Source organism: Diospyros lotus, chromosome 7, assembly GCF_014633365.1.
Source record: "Diospyros lotus cultivar Yz01 chromosome 7, ASM1463336v1, whole genome shotgun sequence".
NCBI classification, from domain to species: domain Eukaryota; kingdom Viridiplantae; phylum Streptophyta; class Magnoliopsida; order Ericales; family Ebenaceae; genus Diospyros; species Diospyros lotus.
In genome coordinates this window covers 4,810,384-4,827,781 of record NC_068344.1, presented here as the reverse complement: position 1 = coordinate 4,827,781, position 17,398 = coordinate 4,810,384, and the positions used below count along the sequence as shown (strand labels likewise).

At 40.2% G+C, this 17,398-nt stretch overlaps 1 protein-coding gene across 5 annotated transcripts in view; it reads right to left on the bottom strand.

Annotated features, from left to right (window-relative positions):
* LOC127806138 (mediator of RNA polymerase II transcription subunit 25) overlaps positions 1-17,398 on the bottom strand; it is a 91,930-nt gene that overhangs the window by 28,995 nt on the left and 45,537 nt on the right. For all 5 annotated transcript variants that reach the window (XM_052343212.1, XM_052343211.1, XM_052343209.1 and 2 more), the window contains 3 exons: positions 11,941-12,142; positions 10,448-10,515; positions 9,475-10,317 (listed from right to left, as the gene is read on the bottom strand). In XM_052343212.1, the coding sequence (XP_052199172.1) occupies positions 9,475-10,317; positions 10,448-10,515; positions 11,941-12,142 (1,113 nt within the window). The remainder of the gene's footprint in view (positions 1-9,474; positions 10,318-10,447; positions 10,516-11,940; positions 12,143-17,398) is intronic.

Sequence of the window (17,398 nt, the reverse complement as noted above, 5' to 3'; positions counted from 1 at the left end):
GTGGTCTATTCAATCCTTCTATTCTTGTGGGTCTTCATCCTATCTCTAAATCCGATGTCCTTCTCTGGCACCAACGATTAGCGCATCCTAGTTTTTCATATTTAAAGTTTTTGTACCCCTAGTTATTCCTTAATAAAGACCCTAGTTCCTTTCATTGTGATCATTGTGTACTAGCAACACATTTGCGTTCTCTCCATCCCTCTCGTCCTTATACACCATCATGCCCATTCCACCTTGGGCAAAGTGATGTTTAGGGTCCATCTCGAGTTTCCACCATCACTGGCAAATGATGGTTTGTCACATTTATTGATGATCACACCCAGGTTTGTTGGGTCTACTTGATGAAAGATAAGTCGTCTTCTATATAGATCCTCCGTGCTGACAATGGTAAAGAATACTTTTCTCATGCCTTTAATCACTACCTTCAGACCAAGGCATCTTCCACTAAAGTTCTTGCTCTTATGCTCAACAAAATGGGGTAGCCAGGCACAAAAATCGTCACTTGCTGGAAGTTGTCCGATCCCTCATGATCACTAGTCATGTCCCTCATTTTCTTTAGGGAGAGGCTCCTTTGACTTCAGCCTACCTTATCAACTAGTTGCCATCCAAAGTTCTCAAGTTTAGCACTCCACTTAGTGCTTTACTCTTTGTCTTTCCTTCCTCTCACATTCATAACTCTCTTCCACTTCAAGTTTTTGTGTGTCTTGCCTTTGTTCACAATAATCAACCCAATCCAATAAGCTTGACACCAAAGCCTACAAGTGTATTTTCCTAGGCTACTCTACTTCTCAGAAAGGGTACAAGTGTTATCATCCTCCCTCCAAAAGATTTTTGATTTCCTGTGATATTTCCTTTGTGGAACACCAATTCTTCTATCCCCAAGGTACTCTGTAGGGGGAGACTTCATCAGGAGATCATCGTTGGGATCCAATAGTCGTAGGAGAACTTGTTAGACCAAACCTAGAGCAACAAGCTTTTCCCTTTCATCCTGTAACCTTACTTGCTCTTGATTTTCCCAGCTTTTTCTCGATATTCGTGCCTTGCCTCGTGCATCGCCTTGATTTGCATGCCAACCTCAAAATTTGACAGGTCACTTCAACTTATTCCTCAAAGCATCCTATTCACCATAATTATTTAAATAAGCATGAAAACCTATTTTTTCATAATTTCTGACATTTTCTATAATTTTCTCTCTATTTCTTCCTATTTTTCCTCAATAAATCCAGATTAAATATTTCTAAAATATTTTCTCAAATATTTCACTACGACAATTCATAAAATAATATTCTTGAATTTCTGAAATTTTCTATGAAATTTTACTTACCTTAACTTAGCATCTCTGGCTTTCTCGGTATGTGTGTCATATCCTCGAAACGCGTGCTCGGACCGTTTTTCTTTCAAAAAATCTCCGAGATATTACCGAAATATAATTTCCAATTTTCTAAGATTTTTCAGAATTTTTTTTCTATTTTTCTTTTCTTTTCTTTTCTTTTTCTTTTTTTTCTTCTCTTCTTCTTCTTCTCTCCCCTGCTTCTCGCGCGAACACCTGCAACGCACCAACTTCAGCTCGCTGCCACCGTGAGCCGCTGCCAGCGGCGCCGTCGCCGCCCACCCGCCCTCCACCACGAGCCACCGCCGCCGCAGCCACGCGCGCTGCAGCGCCCACGCGCCACCCCTGTCGCTGCTACTTGTAGCGGGCTGCCATGGCCGCCACTGCTGTGCGGCTGGCTTGACCGCCTTTGGCCACTCCGGCCGATGCTCCAGCCTCCAACGAACTCTTCCAACCTCGCTGAACACCGCCCAAGCTTGCTGGACCTCGCCCCAGCTGCTGGCCAACCTCCACATGCGTTGCCATGGCGGCGGCTTGCGGCCATGGTGGCTGCCTGCTCGTTGCAGCTGCTTCCGGCTGCCCCCGCGGCTACCTCCGGCTGTCGATGTGAGCTCCAAGCTCCTTCTCGATCTCTCTCATTCTCCTCCTCTCTCTCGGATCTCTTGGCCAGCTTCTCCCTTGCCATTTTCTTGCTTTCAATTCTCTCTATTTATAGGCAATCGGCTGCTCCCTCACCTCACTGGCCATACCCCATTGCGTGCAAACCCTCTTGGCGTGTAAAATCTCCCATAAATCTCGGCGGGCATGGAGTTTGCGTGCATAATCAATTTGCAGAGCAGCAGCCATCACTCACGCACACACAGCTAGCGAATGCACACGCATTCTATATATATATATATATAATTATATATATTACACTAATATTTATAAGAAATTATATCATTAAATACCAATTTTCATCTTAATATCACTTGGGCAATTCCTTAATTTCAATCATACCCTTAAACACTGAATTAATTTGCATTTCGATACAAAAAACGTAAAATTAATAATTTAAGATTTACTCGATAAAGACGATTCTGCCCCAGCATCCTCATCGGGCTATCGTTTCATCTCGAAACCACTGAAGGGTTGCTCTTTACGCAAAATCAGAGCCCCCCTAGGATTCTATTGATTTTTCGGGAGTCTCCTACAATGATTCGGTTTTACAGCTTAAATGGCAGCTGTATTTTAGCTGTACTAAAAACTGTTCCCGATCCGATTTCTTTCAATACCATAAATCCTATCTTGATACGCTCGTCGAGACCATATAATTTTTCTTAGATAATTTCACTCCGAGGCATTCCCTACAGTCGATTCAATACTAATAACTGCTATCAAACCAATTTTTTGATATTCTAAACTCATCGAAATTACGTGTCAACCTTATCTACACATGGGGTATTACACACTCCATCTATTATTTGCTAAATAAGCTCGGATTTAAGGCAATAGCAGTGTCTTCGATGGTCGTTAGGTTACCCCTACTTCGCCTTTCACGTGCTGGTTTCCAATCTAAAGGCTTTCCATGGATATCCCAGCATGTATCTTTTGTGTGACTGGTCTTGTGACAATGGTCACACAAAGGACGACCCTTCTTTTGCTTGATATTTGTTGGGTTGCCTCCTCAGGTAAATAGGGCAGAGTGTTCCAAGCTTGGATTTGAAAGCTTTAACATCAATTTCAACCTACTTTCTTCTCTATGAACCTTAACAAACGCCTCCTTGATACTTGGTAGAGGTTTTGTGCCAAGAATCCTACCTCTTACGCCATCTAGATTTTTATTTAAACCAACCAGGAACTTATACAACTACTTCTTCTCCACTATTTTCTTGTATTGTGCTGAATCTTCAGTACACTTCCATTGAATAGTGTCACTTATCCAATTGAAGCTAAAACTTATTCAAGAAATTGAAGTATTGAGTGACTTGAGACTCACCTTGCCTTAGATCATCGACAATACTCTCTATCTCAAACAACTTGGAGGTATTCCCAATATGGGAGTAGACTTCCCTAGTAGCCTCCTAAATTTCTTGTGTTGTGTCGTATAACAAGAAATTATCACCTATCTCATTGTTTATTGAATTAATCAGCCAAGACATCACCATGTTGTTCTCGGCCTTCCAGATCCAATGCTGTGATTCCTCCTTTGGTTTGCTAGCAGCTCCGATTAGATAATCATATTTTCTTTTTCCACATATAAACATCATCACCGATTGTGACCATTGAATGTAATTTTAGCCATTTAGTTTGTGACCGGTGATAGTAAGCGGATTGTTGTTATTCGTGTTTACAGAATTGGTGGTTTGGAAAAGAATAATCCCGAATAATTGGTTGCTTTTTCCAGCCATGATGTAAGTCGATCAGGTCCGGCGGCAATAGAAGGGATGGATTAGTGAGGTGGCGGATAAGGGTTAGGGTTAACAAAGAGAAGGAAGAAAAGAATTCTGCTCCGATACCATGCAGAAATCCTCTTTTTGGGAGAATAATACGTTGTGTTTGTTCCCTTGGGAATGCCACAAATATATATACAATTGATTCTAAGAATTCTCCTAGATTTTAGATATTAGATTCCTACTTTGTAGGACTAGATTACAACAACCTTAAAAACAAACAAATCTAATCAAAAATAACTAAGAAAAATAAGATGTAATAGCAATATGAATCAAGATAAATCACAGAGGATAAATCAGCAGATAACGAGCTTGGCAGCTCGGCCGAACAGCTTCTAATCTACAATTATTGTTCAGAAAGACAAGTAATAGGGATGTAGTGGGATACTCAAATGCAGATTGGGCAAGAGCAATAGATGACAGTAAATCTACAAGTGGGTATTGCACTAAAGTTTGGGAAAATCTAATCACTTGGAGAAGTAAAAAACAAATCGTTGTTGCAAGAAGTAGTGCAGAAGCTGAGTTTCGTGCATTGGCTCAAGGAACTTGTGAGCTCATTTGGATCCAAAGACTTATGGCAGATTTAAACATGCCTAGCACCAGTCCCATGAAACTTTACGACGACAGTAAATCAGCTATAAGTGTAGTACACAACCCAGTTCAGCGTGACAGGATGAAGCACGTTAGAATCGACAAACATTTCATCAAGTCTGAAATAGATAATAAAACTATATTCTTGTCCTATGTGCCCACAACTTCTCAGGAAGCCGATGTTCTTACCAAAGCTCTATCCAAACCAAACTTTGAGTCTTGTGTGGGCAAGCTGGGAATGATTGATATCTGTTCACCAACTTGAGGGAAAGTGTTGGAAAATTAGATCCCACAATCTATGAGATTGATTATAATCAAGATTAATTGTTGAGATTGATTGATTGATATAAATTAATAATTGATGTAATTAGGAATCCTTCTTTTTTCCTTAGTCACAGAGATTTGATTGATTTCTTTCTCCTATATATATTGTAACCACTCCTAGTGATGATTAGACAAATATATACCAAGTTTTCTCACAATTGTTCAGCATTCACTCTTGAAGGACCCCAAACATCACCATGTATTAAATAAAATGGTTTTGATGCACGGTAAGGTTCTGACAGAAAACTTGCACGATGATCTTTAGAAAAATGACAACTTTCACATTCAAACTTTGAGTGGTTCACTCCTTGAGACAAATTAGGAAACACATGCTTAAGATAGGAAAAATTAGGATGTCCAAGTCTAAGATGCCATAGCATAATTTCATCAAAAATAGGATTTGAACAAACACTACTAAGGCCTTGAACTTTTTTACTGTTAGGGAAAAACTCATCAAAGTAATACAGTCCGTCCATCATCCTAGCACTGCCAATCATCCTCCCTGATTTTCGGTTATGAAAAATACAATGAGAATCATAAAAGATGACACAACAATTTGAATCTTGTGATAGTTTGCTAATAGAGAGGAGATTGTAGGTAAGTTAAGGAACATGAAAGACAACTTTGAGTTCAATGTTTTTGGAGATTTTGATTAGGCCTTTGCCAACAATAGAAGATAAACTATCATCTGCTATTCGAATCTTTTCATGACCTGAACAAGGAGAGAAGGTACTAAACAAATGGTAAATACTTGTTATGTGATCAGATGCTCTTGAATCAATGATCTAAGGAGTAGAGCAATGGGATTACTGCCTCTATGTGCCAAAGATCCACTAGGAATACCCGACACCAAACTGTTCTTTAGCTATTATAGAAGCTGATCCACCTGCTCTTTACTGAAACAGCTTGTTGTGGCTTCATTTTCCAAAGCGGTTTCACTATAGGCCCTATCACGTGGCTGCTTGTTCTTCCCAGTCTCCGATTTTCTATGCAGTTTCTAGCAAATTTCACGGGTATGGCGTGGTTTGTTACAAAAATCACACCATACTCGAGGCCTATCACCCCAATGTTGATTTGGGATGTAATTCTGACTAGCATTCGCCCCTGATCCAATAAGGGCTGAATAATCCCCAGTATCACCTACACCTATTTTCTTACCCAACATAACATGTCAACGACTTTCTTCCCTGCAAACATCTCATTGATAGTAGGAAGAGGTATTCTCCCAATAATCCTCCCCCTAACTTTATCAAACTCAGCATTTAATCCAGCAAGGAATTTGAAAATATGATTAGCATCAACCATCTTCTTAGAATATTTGTCGTCCTCATCCGACTTCCATTCATAATCACTAAAAAGATCAAGATCTTGCCACAATCTCTTCAAAGAATTAAAGTACTTAGTGACACTATCCTCACCTTGAGTAATCTCACCAAGTTTTAAAGAGAGTTCATATACCTGGGATTGATTGCCTATATCGGAGTACATCTAGGTTACATTATCCCAGAGTTCTTTTGCTGTTGAGTAGCACAGATAATTGGCTTGAATTTCTTCTTCCATGGAGTTGACCAACCAAGTCATGATCATGAAATTTTCAGCATCCCAAGCTGCATGTGTTGTCCTTTGGGTCCAGATCCTTAATGTCTCCTGTCAGGTAACCGATTTTGCCTCCCCTGCTAATATACATCCTAACGGACTGGGACCAACGTAAGAAGTTATCTCCATTGAGCTTAATGGTTGTGATATGCACAGAGTGGATTCACCCAATTGGTGCAGGTGGAGTTTCAATGATCTGGTTGGGATGGGTAGTAGAATCGGAGCATATTTTTGACATGGTTATAGAGAATAGAAACCAGAGAATAGGACAGAAAAATGAAGAAGAGAAGGAGAAAGATATCAGCTAGGGTTCTATAGAGGTTGAACGGAACCTAGCTTTGATACCATGTAGGAAATTTTAGATTCTCCCTTTTCTCACTTTCAGAATAACTTTTCAAGGGGATTTTAAGGTTGATCCCAGAACCTCTATAAGGAAATTAACTACAGAGTCAATAAGCTTCTAAGGAAACTATACAAAAAAGGAAACTGACAGAAAAAGAAACAATATTTGTAAAATGAATATGTCTACAATAGTAGGAAATTGAAATCAATAAGCTGCTGCAGAATTTCCTATATCCAATCAACCTAATCAAATAAATCTGCCAACTATTGGAATGAGCTAGACGAATATTCGAGTGGGATGTCCTTTACTGTCAAATCTTCAGTTTTTCCAATAGAAACCACCCCTCCTATGGCAACGGGAGATGCTGTCCCGTTTGACCAATCAACTGGGAATACTCCTATTAGTGAGCTACCAAGAATGCATCGTTTCTATCGTCTAGATGGCAGAAACTATCTCCAGTGGTCCCAACTTTGAAGGACTTTCTTAGAAGGTTGAGGGAAGATAGTCCATCTGACTGAACTAGGCCCCAAGACCTTGGATCCCACATTCACTAAATGGAAAGGAGACAGTTCTGAGTAAGATGCGAGGCTTACGAAGTTTGCAATCCAGAAACCAAGCATAAGCCTATCTCACAAACAAGGTGCAAGAGGAAACCACCATAGAGAAGGCAGATCTAGCTGCAGCTTCTAACCTAAGTTAATTGAATGCTGATGAAATCAATAAGCTAAAAACCTTCTTGAAAACTATTCAGGATGGGACTTGCTCTCTCGCACAAACAAGTACTTGTTTTCACTCTGAATCCTTTACTGCCTCACAAACTAATAGGAATGCCTTGTGGATACTAGACTTAGGGGCTACTAACCATATATGTCCTATGACTCAAATGTGTTTGAAACCTATAAACCAACGAGTAATTCCAAGAGACTAACCGTAGCCAATGGTAATACAATTCCTATAGCAGGTCAGGGAAGTGTTACCCTTAGTCCCTTACTATTCAGCAAGTTCTTACTGTTCCTAATCTCTCTACTAATTTAATCTCTGTTAATCAGCTCACCAAATATTTTAATTGTTATGTTATTTTCTCTCCTCATGCATGTGAGTTTCAGGCACTGGACTTAGGGAAGATGATAGGTGTTATTGAGGAACGGAATGGGTTGTACTACTTGAAGAGGAATGGTACATTCACTAAAGGGGACTAGCCTATCCTTGCCTGTTCATCATAGCCTACTTCTACCATGACTGAAATATGGCTCCAACACTATTATCGTCTAGGCCATCCTCCTTTTAGTTTGTTACAAACCATGTTTCTTTATTTATTCAAGGGTTTAAAGTGTTACTAATCTTCATTGTGATGTGTGTGAATTCTCTAAGCATCATCGGATGCCTTATCCAATTAGTAATAAATTGTCCTCTATTCCATTTTCTTTGATACACTTTGATATTTGGGGACCATCTAGGATTTCTAATTGTTTTGGGGCTAGATGGTTCATATCTTTCATTGATGATTGTACAAGGATAATTTGGGTATATCTCTTAAAAGATAAGGCTGCTATTGGCACCATTTTGCCAATATTTCATAAGATGATTTCTAGCCAATTTGGGTCCCAAATTAGAAGATTTTATATTGATAATGCAAGGGATTATTTTAATCAATACCTGCATCAGTTTTTTCAGCAAAACAAGTAACAGAGAACTTTGATGATGAAGACACTGTAACTTACACCAGTACCAATCTAAGACCTTGAATGGCTAAAAGTGTCATAGAGAAATAAGAAATAAGTCTGTGGCCTTTTATAACCCATAGAGTGTGAGCTTTTGGGGGACACTTGTAGAGGCATAGCATATCAAAACTGAAGGGAAACAAGTAGCTAATGCTTACCAAAGAGGAAAAATCAGTTACTCTCGAGTAAATGAAAGGTTATAAATGATAAGAGAGCTTGGTCATTTAGAAGTGGTGCATGATATTCAGATAAAAGATAGACAAGAACGTGGAGCACTAAATGAAGAGATCATCTTAGTTATTTATATAGGTGTCCGCTGGTCAAAATCAATTATCGGCTGATATTTTAATACCATCAACTTTTTCAGGAACAATTTATCAGAAATAAAACTACTACAATTAGAGAATTGCACTTCACAGAAAGGAAATCTTCACAGTGACCATACCAGTTCAGCAAATATTCAAAATGTAAAGTATCTGGGAAAAAATTATCCATGTAAACAATTGGCAATTCCTTGCCAAGCATGGTAAAGTACATATACTAAAAACATATCCAATTGGTTAAATTGTTAACCACCATCACATCTAACAACTTAAACTAGTAGATAGAGAGTTAACTTATCTTTTATATTACTATTTTTACTCTTGACACATCCCCTGCATAACTAGTCCAAACACGTGTAACTAATTAAAATATTGGGCTAGCAATTAAGTTTGAACTCATGATCTTTTACCTACTTTGATACCATGTTAAATTATTAACTACCGTCTCATCTAAAAGCTTAAGCTAGTAGAAAATGAGTTTACTTATCGTTTATATTATTATTTTTACTCTCAACACAATATTTTCACTGTATAACTATCCCCAAAATAGTTTATATAGCAAAAAATTAGAGAAATGATTCAGACCAATTTTGCCAATGCAGCACTGCAAAAGATTAAAATTTTAAACTGACTGAGTTAGTGTATTTCATCTAAGAACTACCAATCAGGAGCACGATTAGAAGAAGTCAGTCCAAAAATTCAACAAATAAATACAGTCGGGCACTGAGTGCTTGATATATGTAATTTGTTTAAGCATTGTGACCAGCAGAGAGAAAAACAAACTTTAATTATTTGCAGAAAGTGGTAGTCTTACCTCCCAAACTTTTACATAACTCGGCCGTGCTGATTGCAACCCACTCGATGTCTGTTGGGACATTGGCATATTATCAGCTGAATTGTTATTCACAGCAAGAGACTGCATTCCTGGTTGTACTTGTTGAGTCATTCCTGGAGTAGGAATCATTGTGCCAGTTCCAGTTGACATGCCAGATGGACCAAGACCATTCATCATGTTCTGATTCATGCTAATTCCATTCTGTACCAATGGAGCTCCTTGAAGATTTCCTTGGCTCATGCCTGGTACTGATTGACCCATACTAACACCTCCTTGAAGATTACCCAATGGCGGTGACATGCCAAGGTTTGAAGTTCCAGATAGATTAGAAGTAGCAGAAGCGAATGAACCGGGAGCTGAGTTTTGTGCAACCTGTGCAGTTCCTGTGAGTGTCCCAGACCCAGGAACTGATGTGATAGCTGATTGCCCAGATGATAATACAGTTTGTGCAGCAGGAATAGAAGACGCCATTCCACTTGATATCATGTTTGACATATGCATGGCAGTGGGGTTTCCTCCCATTGATTGAAGTCCAATAGAAGTTCCCCCTGTTAAGGCTGCATTGTTCATCACTCGTGCCTGAGAGAGATTATTCAGAATACTCACATTTGCAGCTGCAGGGCCCACAGTACGTAAGGACTGGGCTATACTACTGACTGTAGGCTTTAAATCTTGCATGTTGTCATTACTAGAGATCATATCCTGAGAAGCAGATATGGGTGAAGATGTTTGCAAGGTTGGAACTCCTTGAGAAGCAGCCCGTGGAGCAGATGGAATGTGAGGAAAAGGAGCAGATACTATGGAACTGACAGTGGTTGGCTCCTGAACAGAGATTACACGAATGAGCTCTAAGACAATATAACTTATGAAACCCATGATGGAGCAACCTTTATCTTTCAGCAGCAGGCAAAAAGTAAAAATATATATATATATAGAAGATTATGAATCTTACAACTTTCACAGTGGCAGGGGGAATGTTTGCAGACGATATTGGTTGCCGGTTCATAATAGAAACATTCACTGAAAAAAGAAAGGACAATGTAACAACTCATTGACTGATAAGCATAAGTGCCAATATTGGTGCTTAGCAAAAATTTTGAAACTATTTACATAACATAACCAAAGCCACTTATTCTACGTCCTCCCTGTAGATAATTCATGTGCCATGAAGCTTGAATGCGGACACGGCGACATGATATTTTTCAAAAAAGTAGGACAACGCGGTTGAGATGCGTTAACTAATAAAATAATTTGTATACTTTAAAAGCATAATAAAGTACCAAAACTATATTACAACTCACAAATATGCATTTAAAATTCATAAATCAAAATTCCCGATGAATCTAAATCTAATAGCAATCAACTCACAGTCCAATTGTCTTCAACCCTTACAATCTATTTAACGTTTAAAGACCTAGATAATAGAAGCGTGAAGGATATAAACACTGAACAGTTGTGCAATCAAAACATGAAAAAAACCAAAAAGAAATGCAATTACATTATCCACATAGGGCACACATGTCCTAGAGTGTCCTGCGTGTCCCCTCCCATATTCTTTTAACAAATTTTAAGAAAGTGTCAGGCACACTACATGGGTGTGTGTCTCACACACTGGCGACACCGGCAAAGCAACTCCTAGGAAGTGTCCATGGTTATAGTTCATGTGTAATATGTACATCACAAGTGAAAGAATTTTCTCCAGGATATACTTTTCCATGGTTCAAATGTCATTTTTCTCCTGCCACCCTTGAAATTGTGTAAAATAGCACTTTCTTTCGAGAAATCATACCATCAATCACAAAAAAGAATTCCTCAGAAGGATATCACATGTGGTCATTGATAATAGATAATATATCTCTGTTCACAGTCACGCGCACACACACAAATGCACACAGAATTTCTGTAGCCAACCTGAATGGTTTAAGACACAAGAAATTCCAAAAACAACTTCCAAGAGAAGAACAATGGAGTTCAGTAACTTGTGCCCCAAGAAAAATCAACACTCCCTAAAAATTTTAAAATGTGCTTTCCTCCCATTTGTCAATGCCCCTCACTGAACACTTTTTTTTTTTTCTTCCACTTTGAGCAGGTCTATTAGAAAATCAGTTCTGTGGATATCAAATCCAGTCTCCTAAAGTACATGACACATACAAACTCAACAACACGCTTGCAATTGGATGAACCAATCAGTTAACAGAATAAGGCTATATTAAATGGAAAAACACTTAAAGGATGCAAGTTGAGAGGTGAAGAAATTATCTGCCACATGAATTTGACTGCTGCATTTTCTGCCAACTATTTTTTATGCCCAAAAAAAAAAAAAAAAAACAGAAATCTAGGAACTTAAAAGATCATGTAGAAAAATGAATTATCAAGAGCTGGTAAATATTGCATAGACAAATAGAAGAAAATAAATGTATAAAAGTTAAAAGGTAGGAAGACAACCTGGTGGAACAGAAGTTGGAGGCCCCGAAACTTGAGGAGCTGAAGTTATATCCATCTTAACTGGACTCTGACTGGATGATAAATTGGTCATTCCCAGGCGACTCAGAGCAGCACGAGCCTCCATGAAATTCTCTGAGATTAGAACGAGAGGATTTTTAACATTATCAACAGGTGGATCTGCTGCCCGAGGATTCTGTTTTGCCTAAAATAACAAATATGATCAAGTTAATAAAATATTCTGGGAGCAGAATAAGCAGCTGTAAGATTTCTTTACAGGCAAAGGAGGATCCCACCTAGGGTTCTGGGACATTCACCCTCATAATCAGTAATTTTTCGGTACTCGCTGATACAACAGTAATTGTCTCAAATAGGAATACCAATAAACTGACATGAAACAATTGGCATGTGTCAGGACCCTAGTCCTAAATACAGATTTCTTTGAAGGTAGAATGGAAAGAGAGGGAGAAATAGAAAGAAATGTGGGAGAAACTGACAGAAATGAGGGAGAAATGAGGGAGAAACTAGAATTCTGATATTCCTCAAACTCTAATGTCTCAGCACTGTGGGTTGTAACTTTATATATAAAGCTATCCAACAGTTATTTATAGTGGTTACAAAAGTTGTCATTGCTACTTCCACTACTTCACTACACCTAACTACTCCTAATGCATAACTCTAAATAACAACTGAATAAAAATAACTTCTTAATGTATCTAGGCTGTGACATTCCCTCCCCCTTAAAAGATTTCTTGTCCCCAAAAAATCACAGCAACTGGCCACTGTTTCTTCACCAATCCCTGCTTTCACTCCCTCCCCCTTAAAAGATTTATTGTCCCCAAGAAATCACAACTGGCCACTATTTCTTCACCAATCCCTGCTTTCACTATCTAATTCATCCTTCTCTTGTAGTCAACAGACTCAAGGGCCGAACATAGTTTAGCCACTTGCACCAAATTGTCACAACCTTGGGGATATGATTGTAATTGGGGGGGAAATCCACGGTGTATAAGCTGTTAGGGCTAACTAAAGAAGTTTAGTGGTTAGGCGGGAATAACTAGATCTTGTATAAATAACTAGCAGGATTGTTAAAGTAGTTAGTTGGTTGTGATGTGCCTAGAGGCTCTTTAAAAGAGACTTACGATAGATTGGAGAAATTATCGAATGCATATGCGATCTCTCTCTCTCTCTCTCTTGTTCTTCCATCTTCCTACCTCATTCTATCTGTTTTCTTCCTAAAATTCAATCCTTCTTTCTAGAATTCAATCAAATTCCTTCAATTGTCCAGCCCACAATCTGAGGCTTGACAAACTGGTATTAGAGCTAGAAAAACCAGATGTGGGGTAATCGTCGAAAGTAGTCTTGATTGAAATTCGAAAGCAAGGAGCTTGGGCTTGGGTAGGCAAGCACGGGCAATGGCTCTCGATCCAATTTGGAAGTGGTAGTCGCAAGCGATCAAAGGAGCAAGTTTCAGAAGACAGATGCGAAGTAGGTGCAGGTTCAAGAAGCGATCTCAGTTGAAGCTGGGTGGTTACTGGACCCATGTTCTTGGGTTATTGCATGGTGAAATTCAAGAATTCAGGTGAATTTTGACCGGTGGTCGGTGATTGGGTAAGAAGTGGACGTAGGCTTAGGCGATCTTGAATCTGCAAAGCAGAACGGGAGGCTGTGACTACAAAGATTCTTGGGGTCGGAAGTTGAAGGCGAAGAGAAAGCAAAGCCAGTTAATCCGGCAGTGGGAATTCTCGATGGAACCACCGCAGCGAGAAAGGAGTTGGAAGCAACAAGGAAGGCGTCGGAGGAAGCTGGTAACGACTACTCTGGTGCAAAAAAGGAAGAACAAGCAATTGCGAGGCCTAGCGCAATTGAGGAGCAAGGCGTTATGGCCAAGGGTAAAGGATCAATAGTATGCTAAACATGTTATCCTCCCTACCCCAATTCTGATTGTCACCAGAATTCCCGCCAAGGTAGGCCGATCATCCAATTTTGCTGCATCAAGGCAATCATTCAAGGACGCAAGGGGTTCTTGAAGAAGTGGATCAGGTTGCAATTCAAGAAAACCAGGTGAGGAATCCACAACCTTTTAATCACACCCATACCCCTACACCAAGATTAGAGATTCCTATGTTTGAGGGGAAGAAGCCAAGGTGGTGGGTAAGAAGATGTGAGAGATTCTTTCAGTTTTATCGAATTTCAAAAGAACAAAAGATCAATTTGGTTGCGACCTACTTGAATGATATAGCAGACTCTTGGTATCAAGGGTGGGTTCAAGATGAGGGAATGTAAGGAAATTGGACAGAATTTGCTAAAGGGTTATGTGAGCGTTTTGGGGAGAAAAGTATGGCGGATGTAGTAGAGGAATTCAACAAATTGTAGCAAGAAGGGACCGTAGTGGAGTACTAAGGCTGGCTTGAGGAATTGAGGTCAATGGTGTGCGTTGAGTTGTATATAGAGATAGTTAGCATTATGTCATGGTATTTGTATATATATGTGTTCCATCTCTTAGTTTGATAATAAGAGAAATTCTTCAAACTCTCTCTCTCTCTAAATTCTCACATTGTATCAAAGCCATCGGTAAGAAAACCCTAAGTCGTCACTGTGTATCTTCTCCAGTGGTCTCCAAATCTCGCCGCCCCTATCTAGGTCGAACCTCCACTATCCGGCCACCATTTGTCAGCACCACTGCCACCATAGTGTTCACCGTCATCAAATTGGCTAGCCAGAGACTCATCGTCGCTGGAGCCTTCACGCGCCGTCATGTGTCGATCGACGTTTTCTACCTAGTTGCCACACACCATCCATCAACCCACTTTCCAAACACCGACTACTCGTGCCACTGCCGTCGTTGCATCGCCGGCTTCAGATTGACCCAACCCCAAAGCCCCACCACCGTCACCGCCGCCACGCTCTACCACACACCGCCTATCAAATCTGCCAAATCTAAACCATTGCTCGTCTCACGCTCGCGCCACCACCATCGTTGCGCTGCCAGCCTCAGATCGACCTAACCTCGGAGCCCCACCTCCGTCGCCGCTACCACGCTACCACTCGGCCTATCAAATTTGTGCGTCGAGACGTTTTTGCCCGAATCTCTCTCTCTAGTGCTCCGATCGCAATGCCATCACCACCATTGGACTTAACTCCCTAATTCCATCCGCCAGTCACCGATCATCGGTTGTCGCTCGTCACCGTCCATCTTCCTCAGTGCTCCAGCAAGCCTCTATCGCTACTCGCTACTCCTTCCATCCCGCTTCAGATCTAATTTGCAGCCCTCGCCATGTCTGACCTCAATAACACCACCCCTACCTATGGTGAGTCCGTTTCAACATCTACTGTAGGAATTTGAAGCTCTTCTTCCATATTTTGATTCCAAAGCCACTCATGATTCTCAACGGGAAAAACTGTTCATGGTCCTTACTTTATCCAGTCTCAAGCCTAAGTTTAAGCCTGTCCGCCATTAGATCTTGACTGGGTTCACTAACCTTACTATGAAAGATACATACAAAAGATTACTTAATATGCCATGGCAATTCTTCCTCTACTGGTGCTTTTACAGGTACCCCGTCTCGCAGCCTCTACTCTTGTGTCTCATACTTCAGGCGGTAATCAAGGCTAGCCCGGTAGCCCCTCTTATCCTCAGTGCAACTTTTGCAAAAAGAAGAGGCATGAGGAAGACAAGTGTTGCAAGAAGCATGGTCAACCAACTGCCTCTCCTGTATCTCAGACATCCCAGGCGGCTCACATTGCACAAAGTGCCCCTAGTCCAGCATTTAGCCCTCCACCGGTAACCCTACCTGCTACTAACTATGAGGCTTTCTTGAAATTCCAGGTGTCTCGGTAGTCTACTAATAATCCCATGGCTTGTGTTACTCAAAGCCCTTCTATTAGGCCTTGGATTTTGGACTTTGGCGTCACCGATCACATGTGTGGTAATAAGGATATTTTCTCTACCCTTACCTTTTCTGAACATTTACCAACAATCACCCTTGCAGATGGCACAAAAACGCCAGTTAAAGGGATAGGGAAAACCTCTCCTACCTCCTATTTCTCTTTAAATTTTGTCCTTTATGTCGCACGTAGCCCTTTTAATTTGTTTTATGTTAGTCAGCTTACTAGAGAGCTAGACTGTTCAATAACCTTTACTTCCACTTCTATTTGTGTGAAGGACTGGGGTACAGGGCGAACGATTGGCATCGGACGTGACTCATGGAGCCACTATTATCTAGTTGTGCCTAGTTCGTCAATCACTTGCACAAACGTGGCTTCCCTAGACCTCTTCCACTCTCATCTCGATCATCCTAGCCTTTCCAAACTAAAGCAATTAGTTCCTAGTTTGTTGTCATTATCCACTTTTAATTGTGAGTCATGTTAGTGTGGTAAACACGCTCATAGCTATTTTTCTAGCCATGCCCATACTAGGGCTAAGGCTCCATTTTCCCTTGTGCACTCTAATGTTTGGGGGCCCTAGTCGAATAATTTCTACTCTTTGTTTTTCATATTTCGTTACTTTTATTGATGACTTTTCTCGTTACACTTGGTTGTTTCTCATGAAGAGTTGGTCTAAATTGTTTTCTATATTTCAAACATTTACTGCTGAAATAAAAACACAATTTAGAGTTTCTATACATGCTTTCTTATAGTGATAATACCCCTGGGTACTCTTCCTCTCAATTTACTATTTTCATGACTGCCAATGGCATCTTACATCAATCTTTTTGTCCTTACACACCCAACAAAATGGTGTCGCTAAGCGAAAAAATCAGCATCTCATTGAAATTGCACGGACACTACTTTTACATGCCAATCTTCCCACTAAATTTTAGAGAGATGCTGTTCTTACTACATGTTATCTGCTAAATTGCATGCCATCTTCAATGTTACAGGACAAAATTTCTCATTCTCTTTTGTTCCCCACACAACCACTTTATTTTGGCCCCGTTCGTGTATTTGGATGTATCTATTTTGTGCATTCTTTTTCACCTGTACAGATAAACTTGCTGCCAAATCCCTCAAGTGTATCTTTCTCGACTACTCCCAGTTGTAGAAAGACTATAAGTATTACTCTACTGAGTTGAATCGCTATCTTATGTCTGTTGATGTCACTTTCTTTGAACGAAAATCTTTCTTCTCAGTTGCTCAGCCCGATTCACAAGTCTTGACCAAGTATTACCTATTCCTTTTTCTTCTCTTCCACTACCCTCTTCGGCTCCGCTTGTCTCCTCCTCTGTGGACCCCCCCCCCCTCCTTACTATCTTCAAGTCCACATTTCATGAATCCTCCACTCCTTACATATCACCTCATCCTTAGCTCGTTGTCGGTGCCATCATTCCTCCAGAACAGGATTCTCCTGACTCACTCTCTCCGTTAATGGCTCCTCCTACCACGGATCCTGAGCCAGATAGCCTCCTTGTTGCTCTCCGTAAAAGTACAGGGTCTACTCGTAATCCACACCATTTTTATA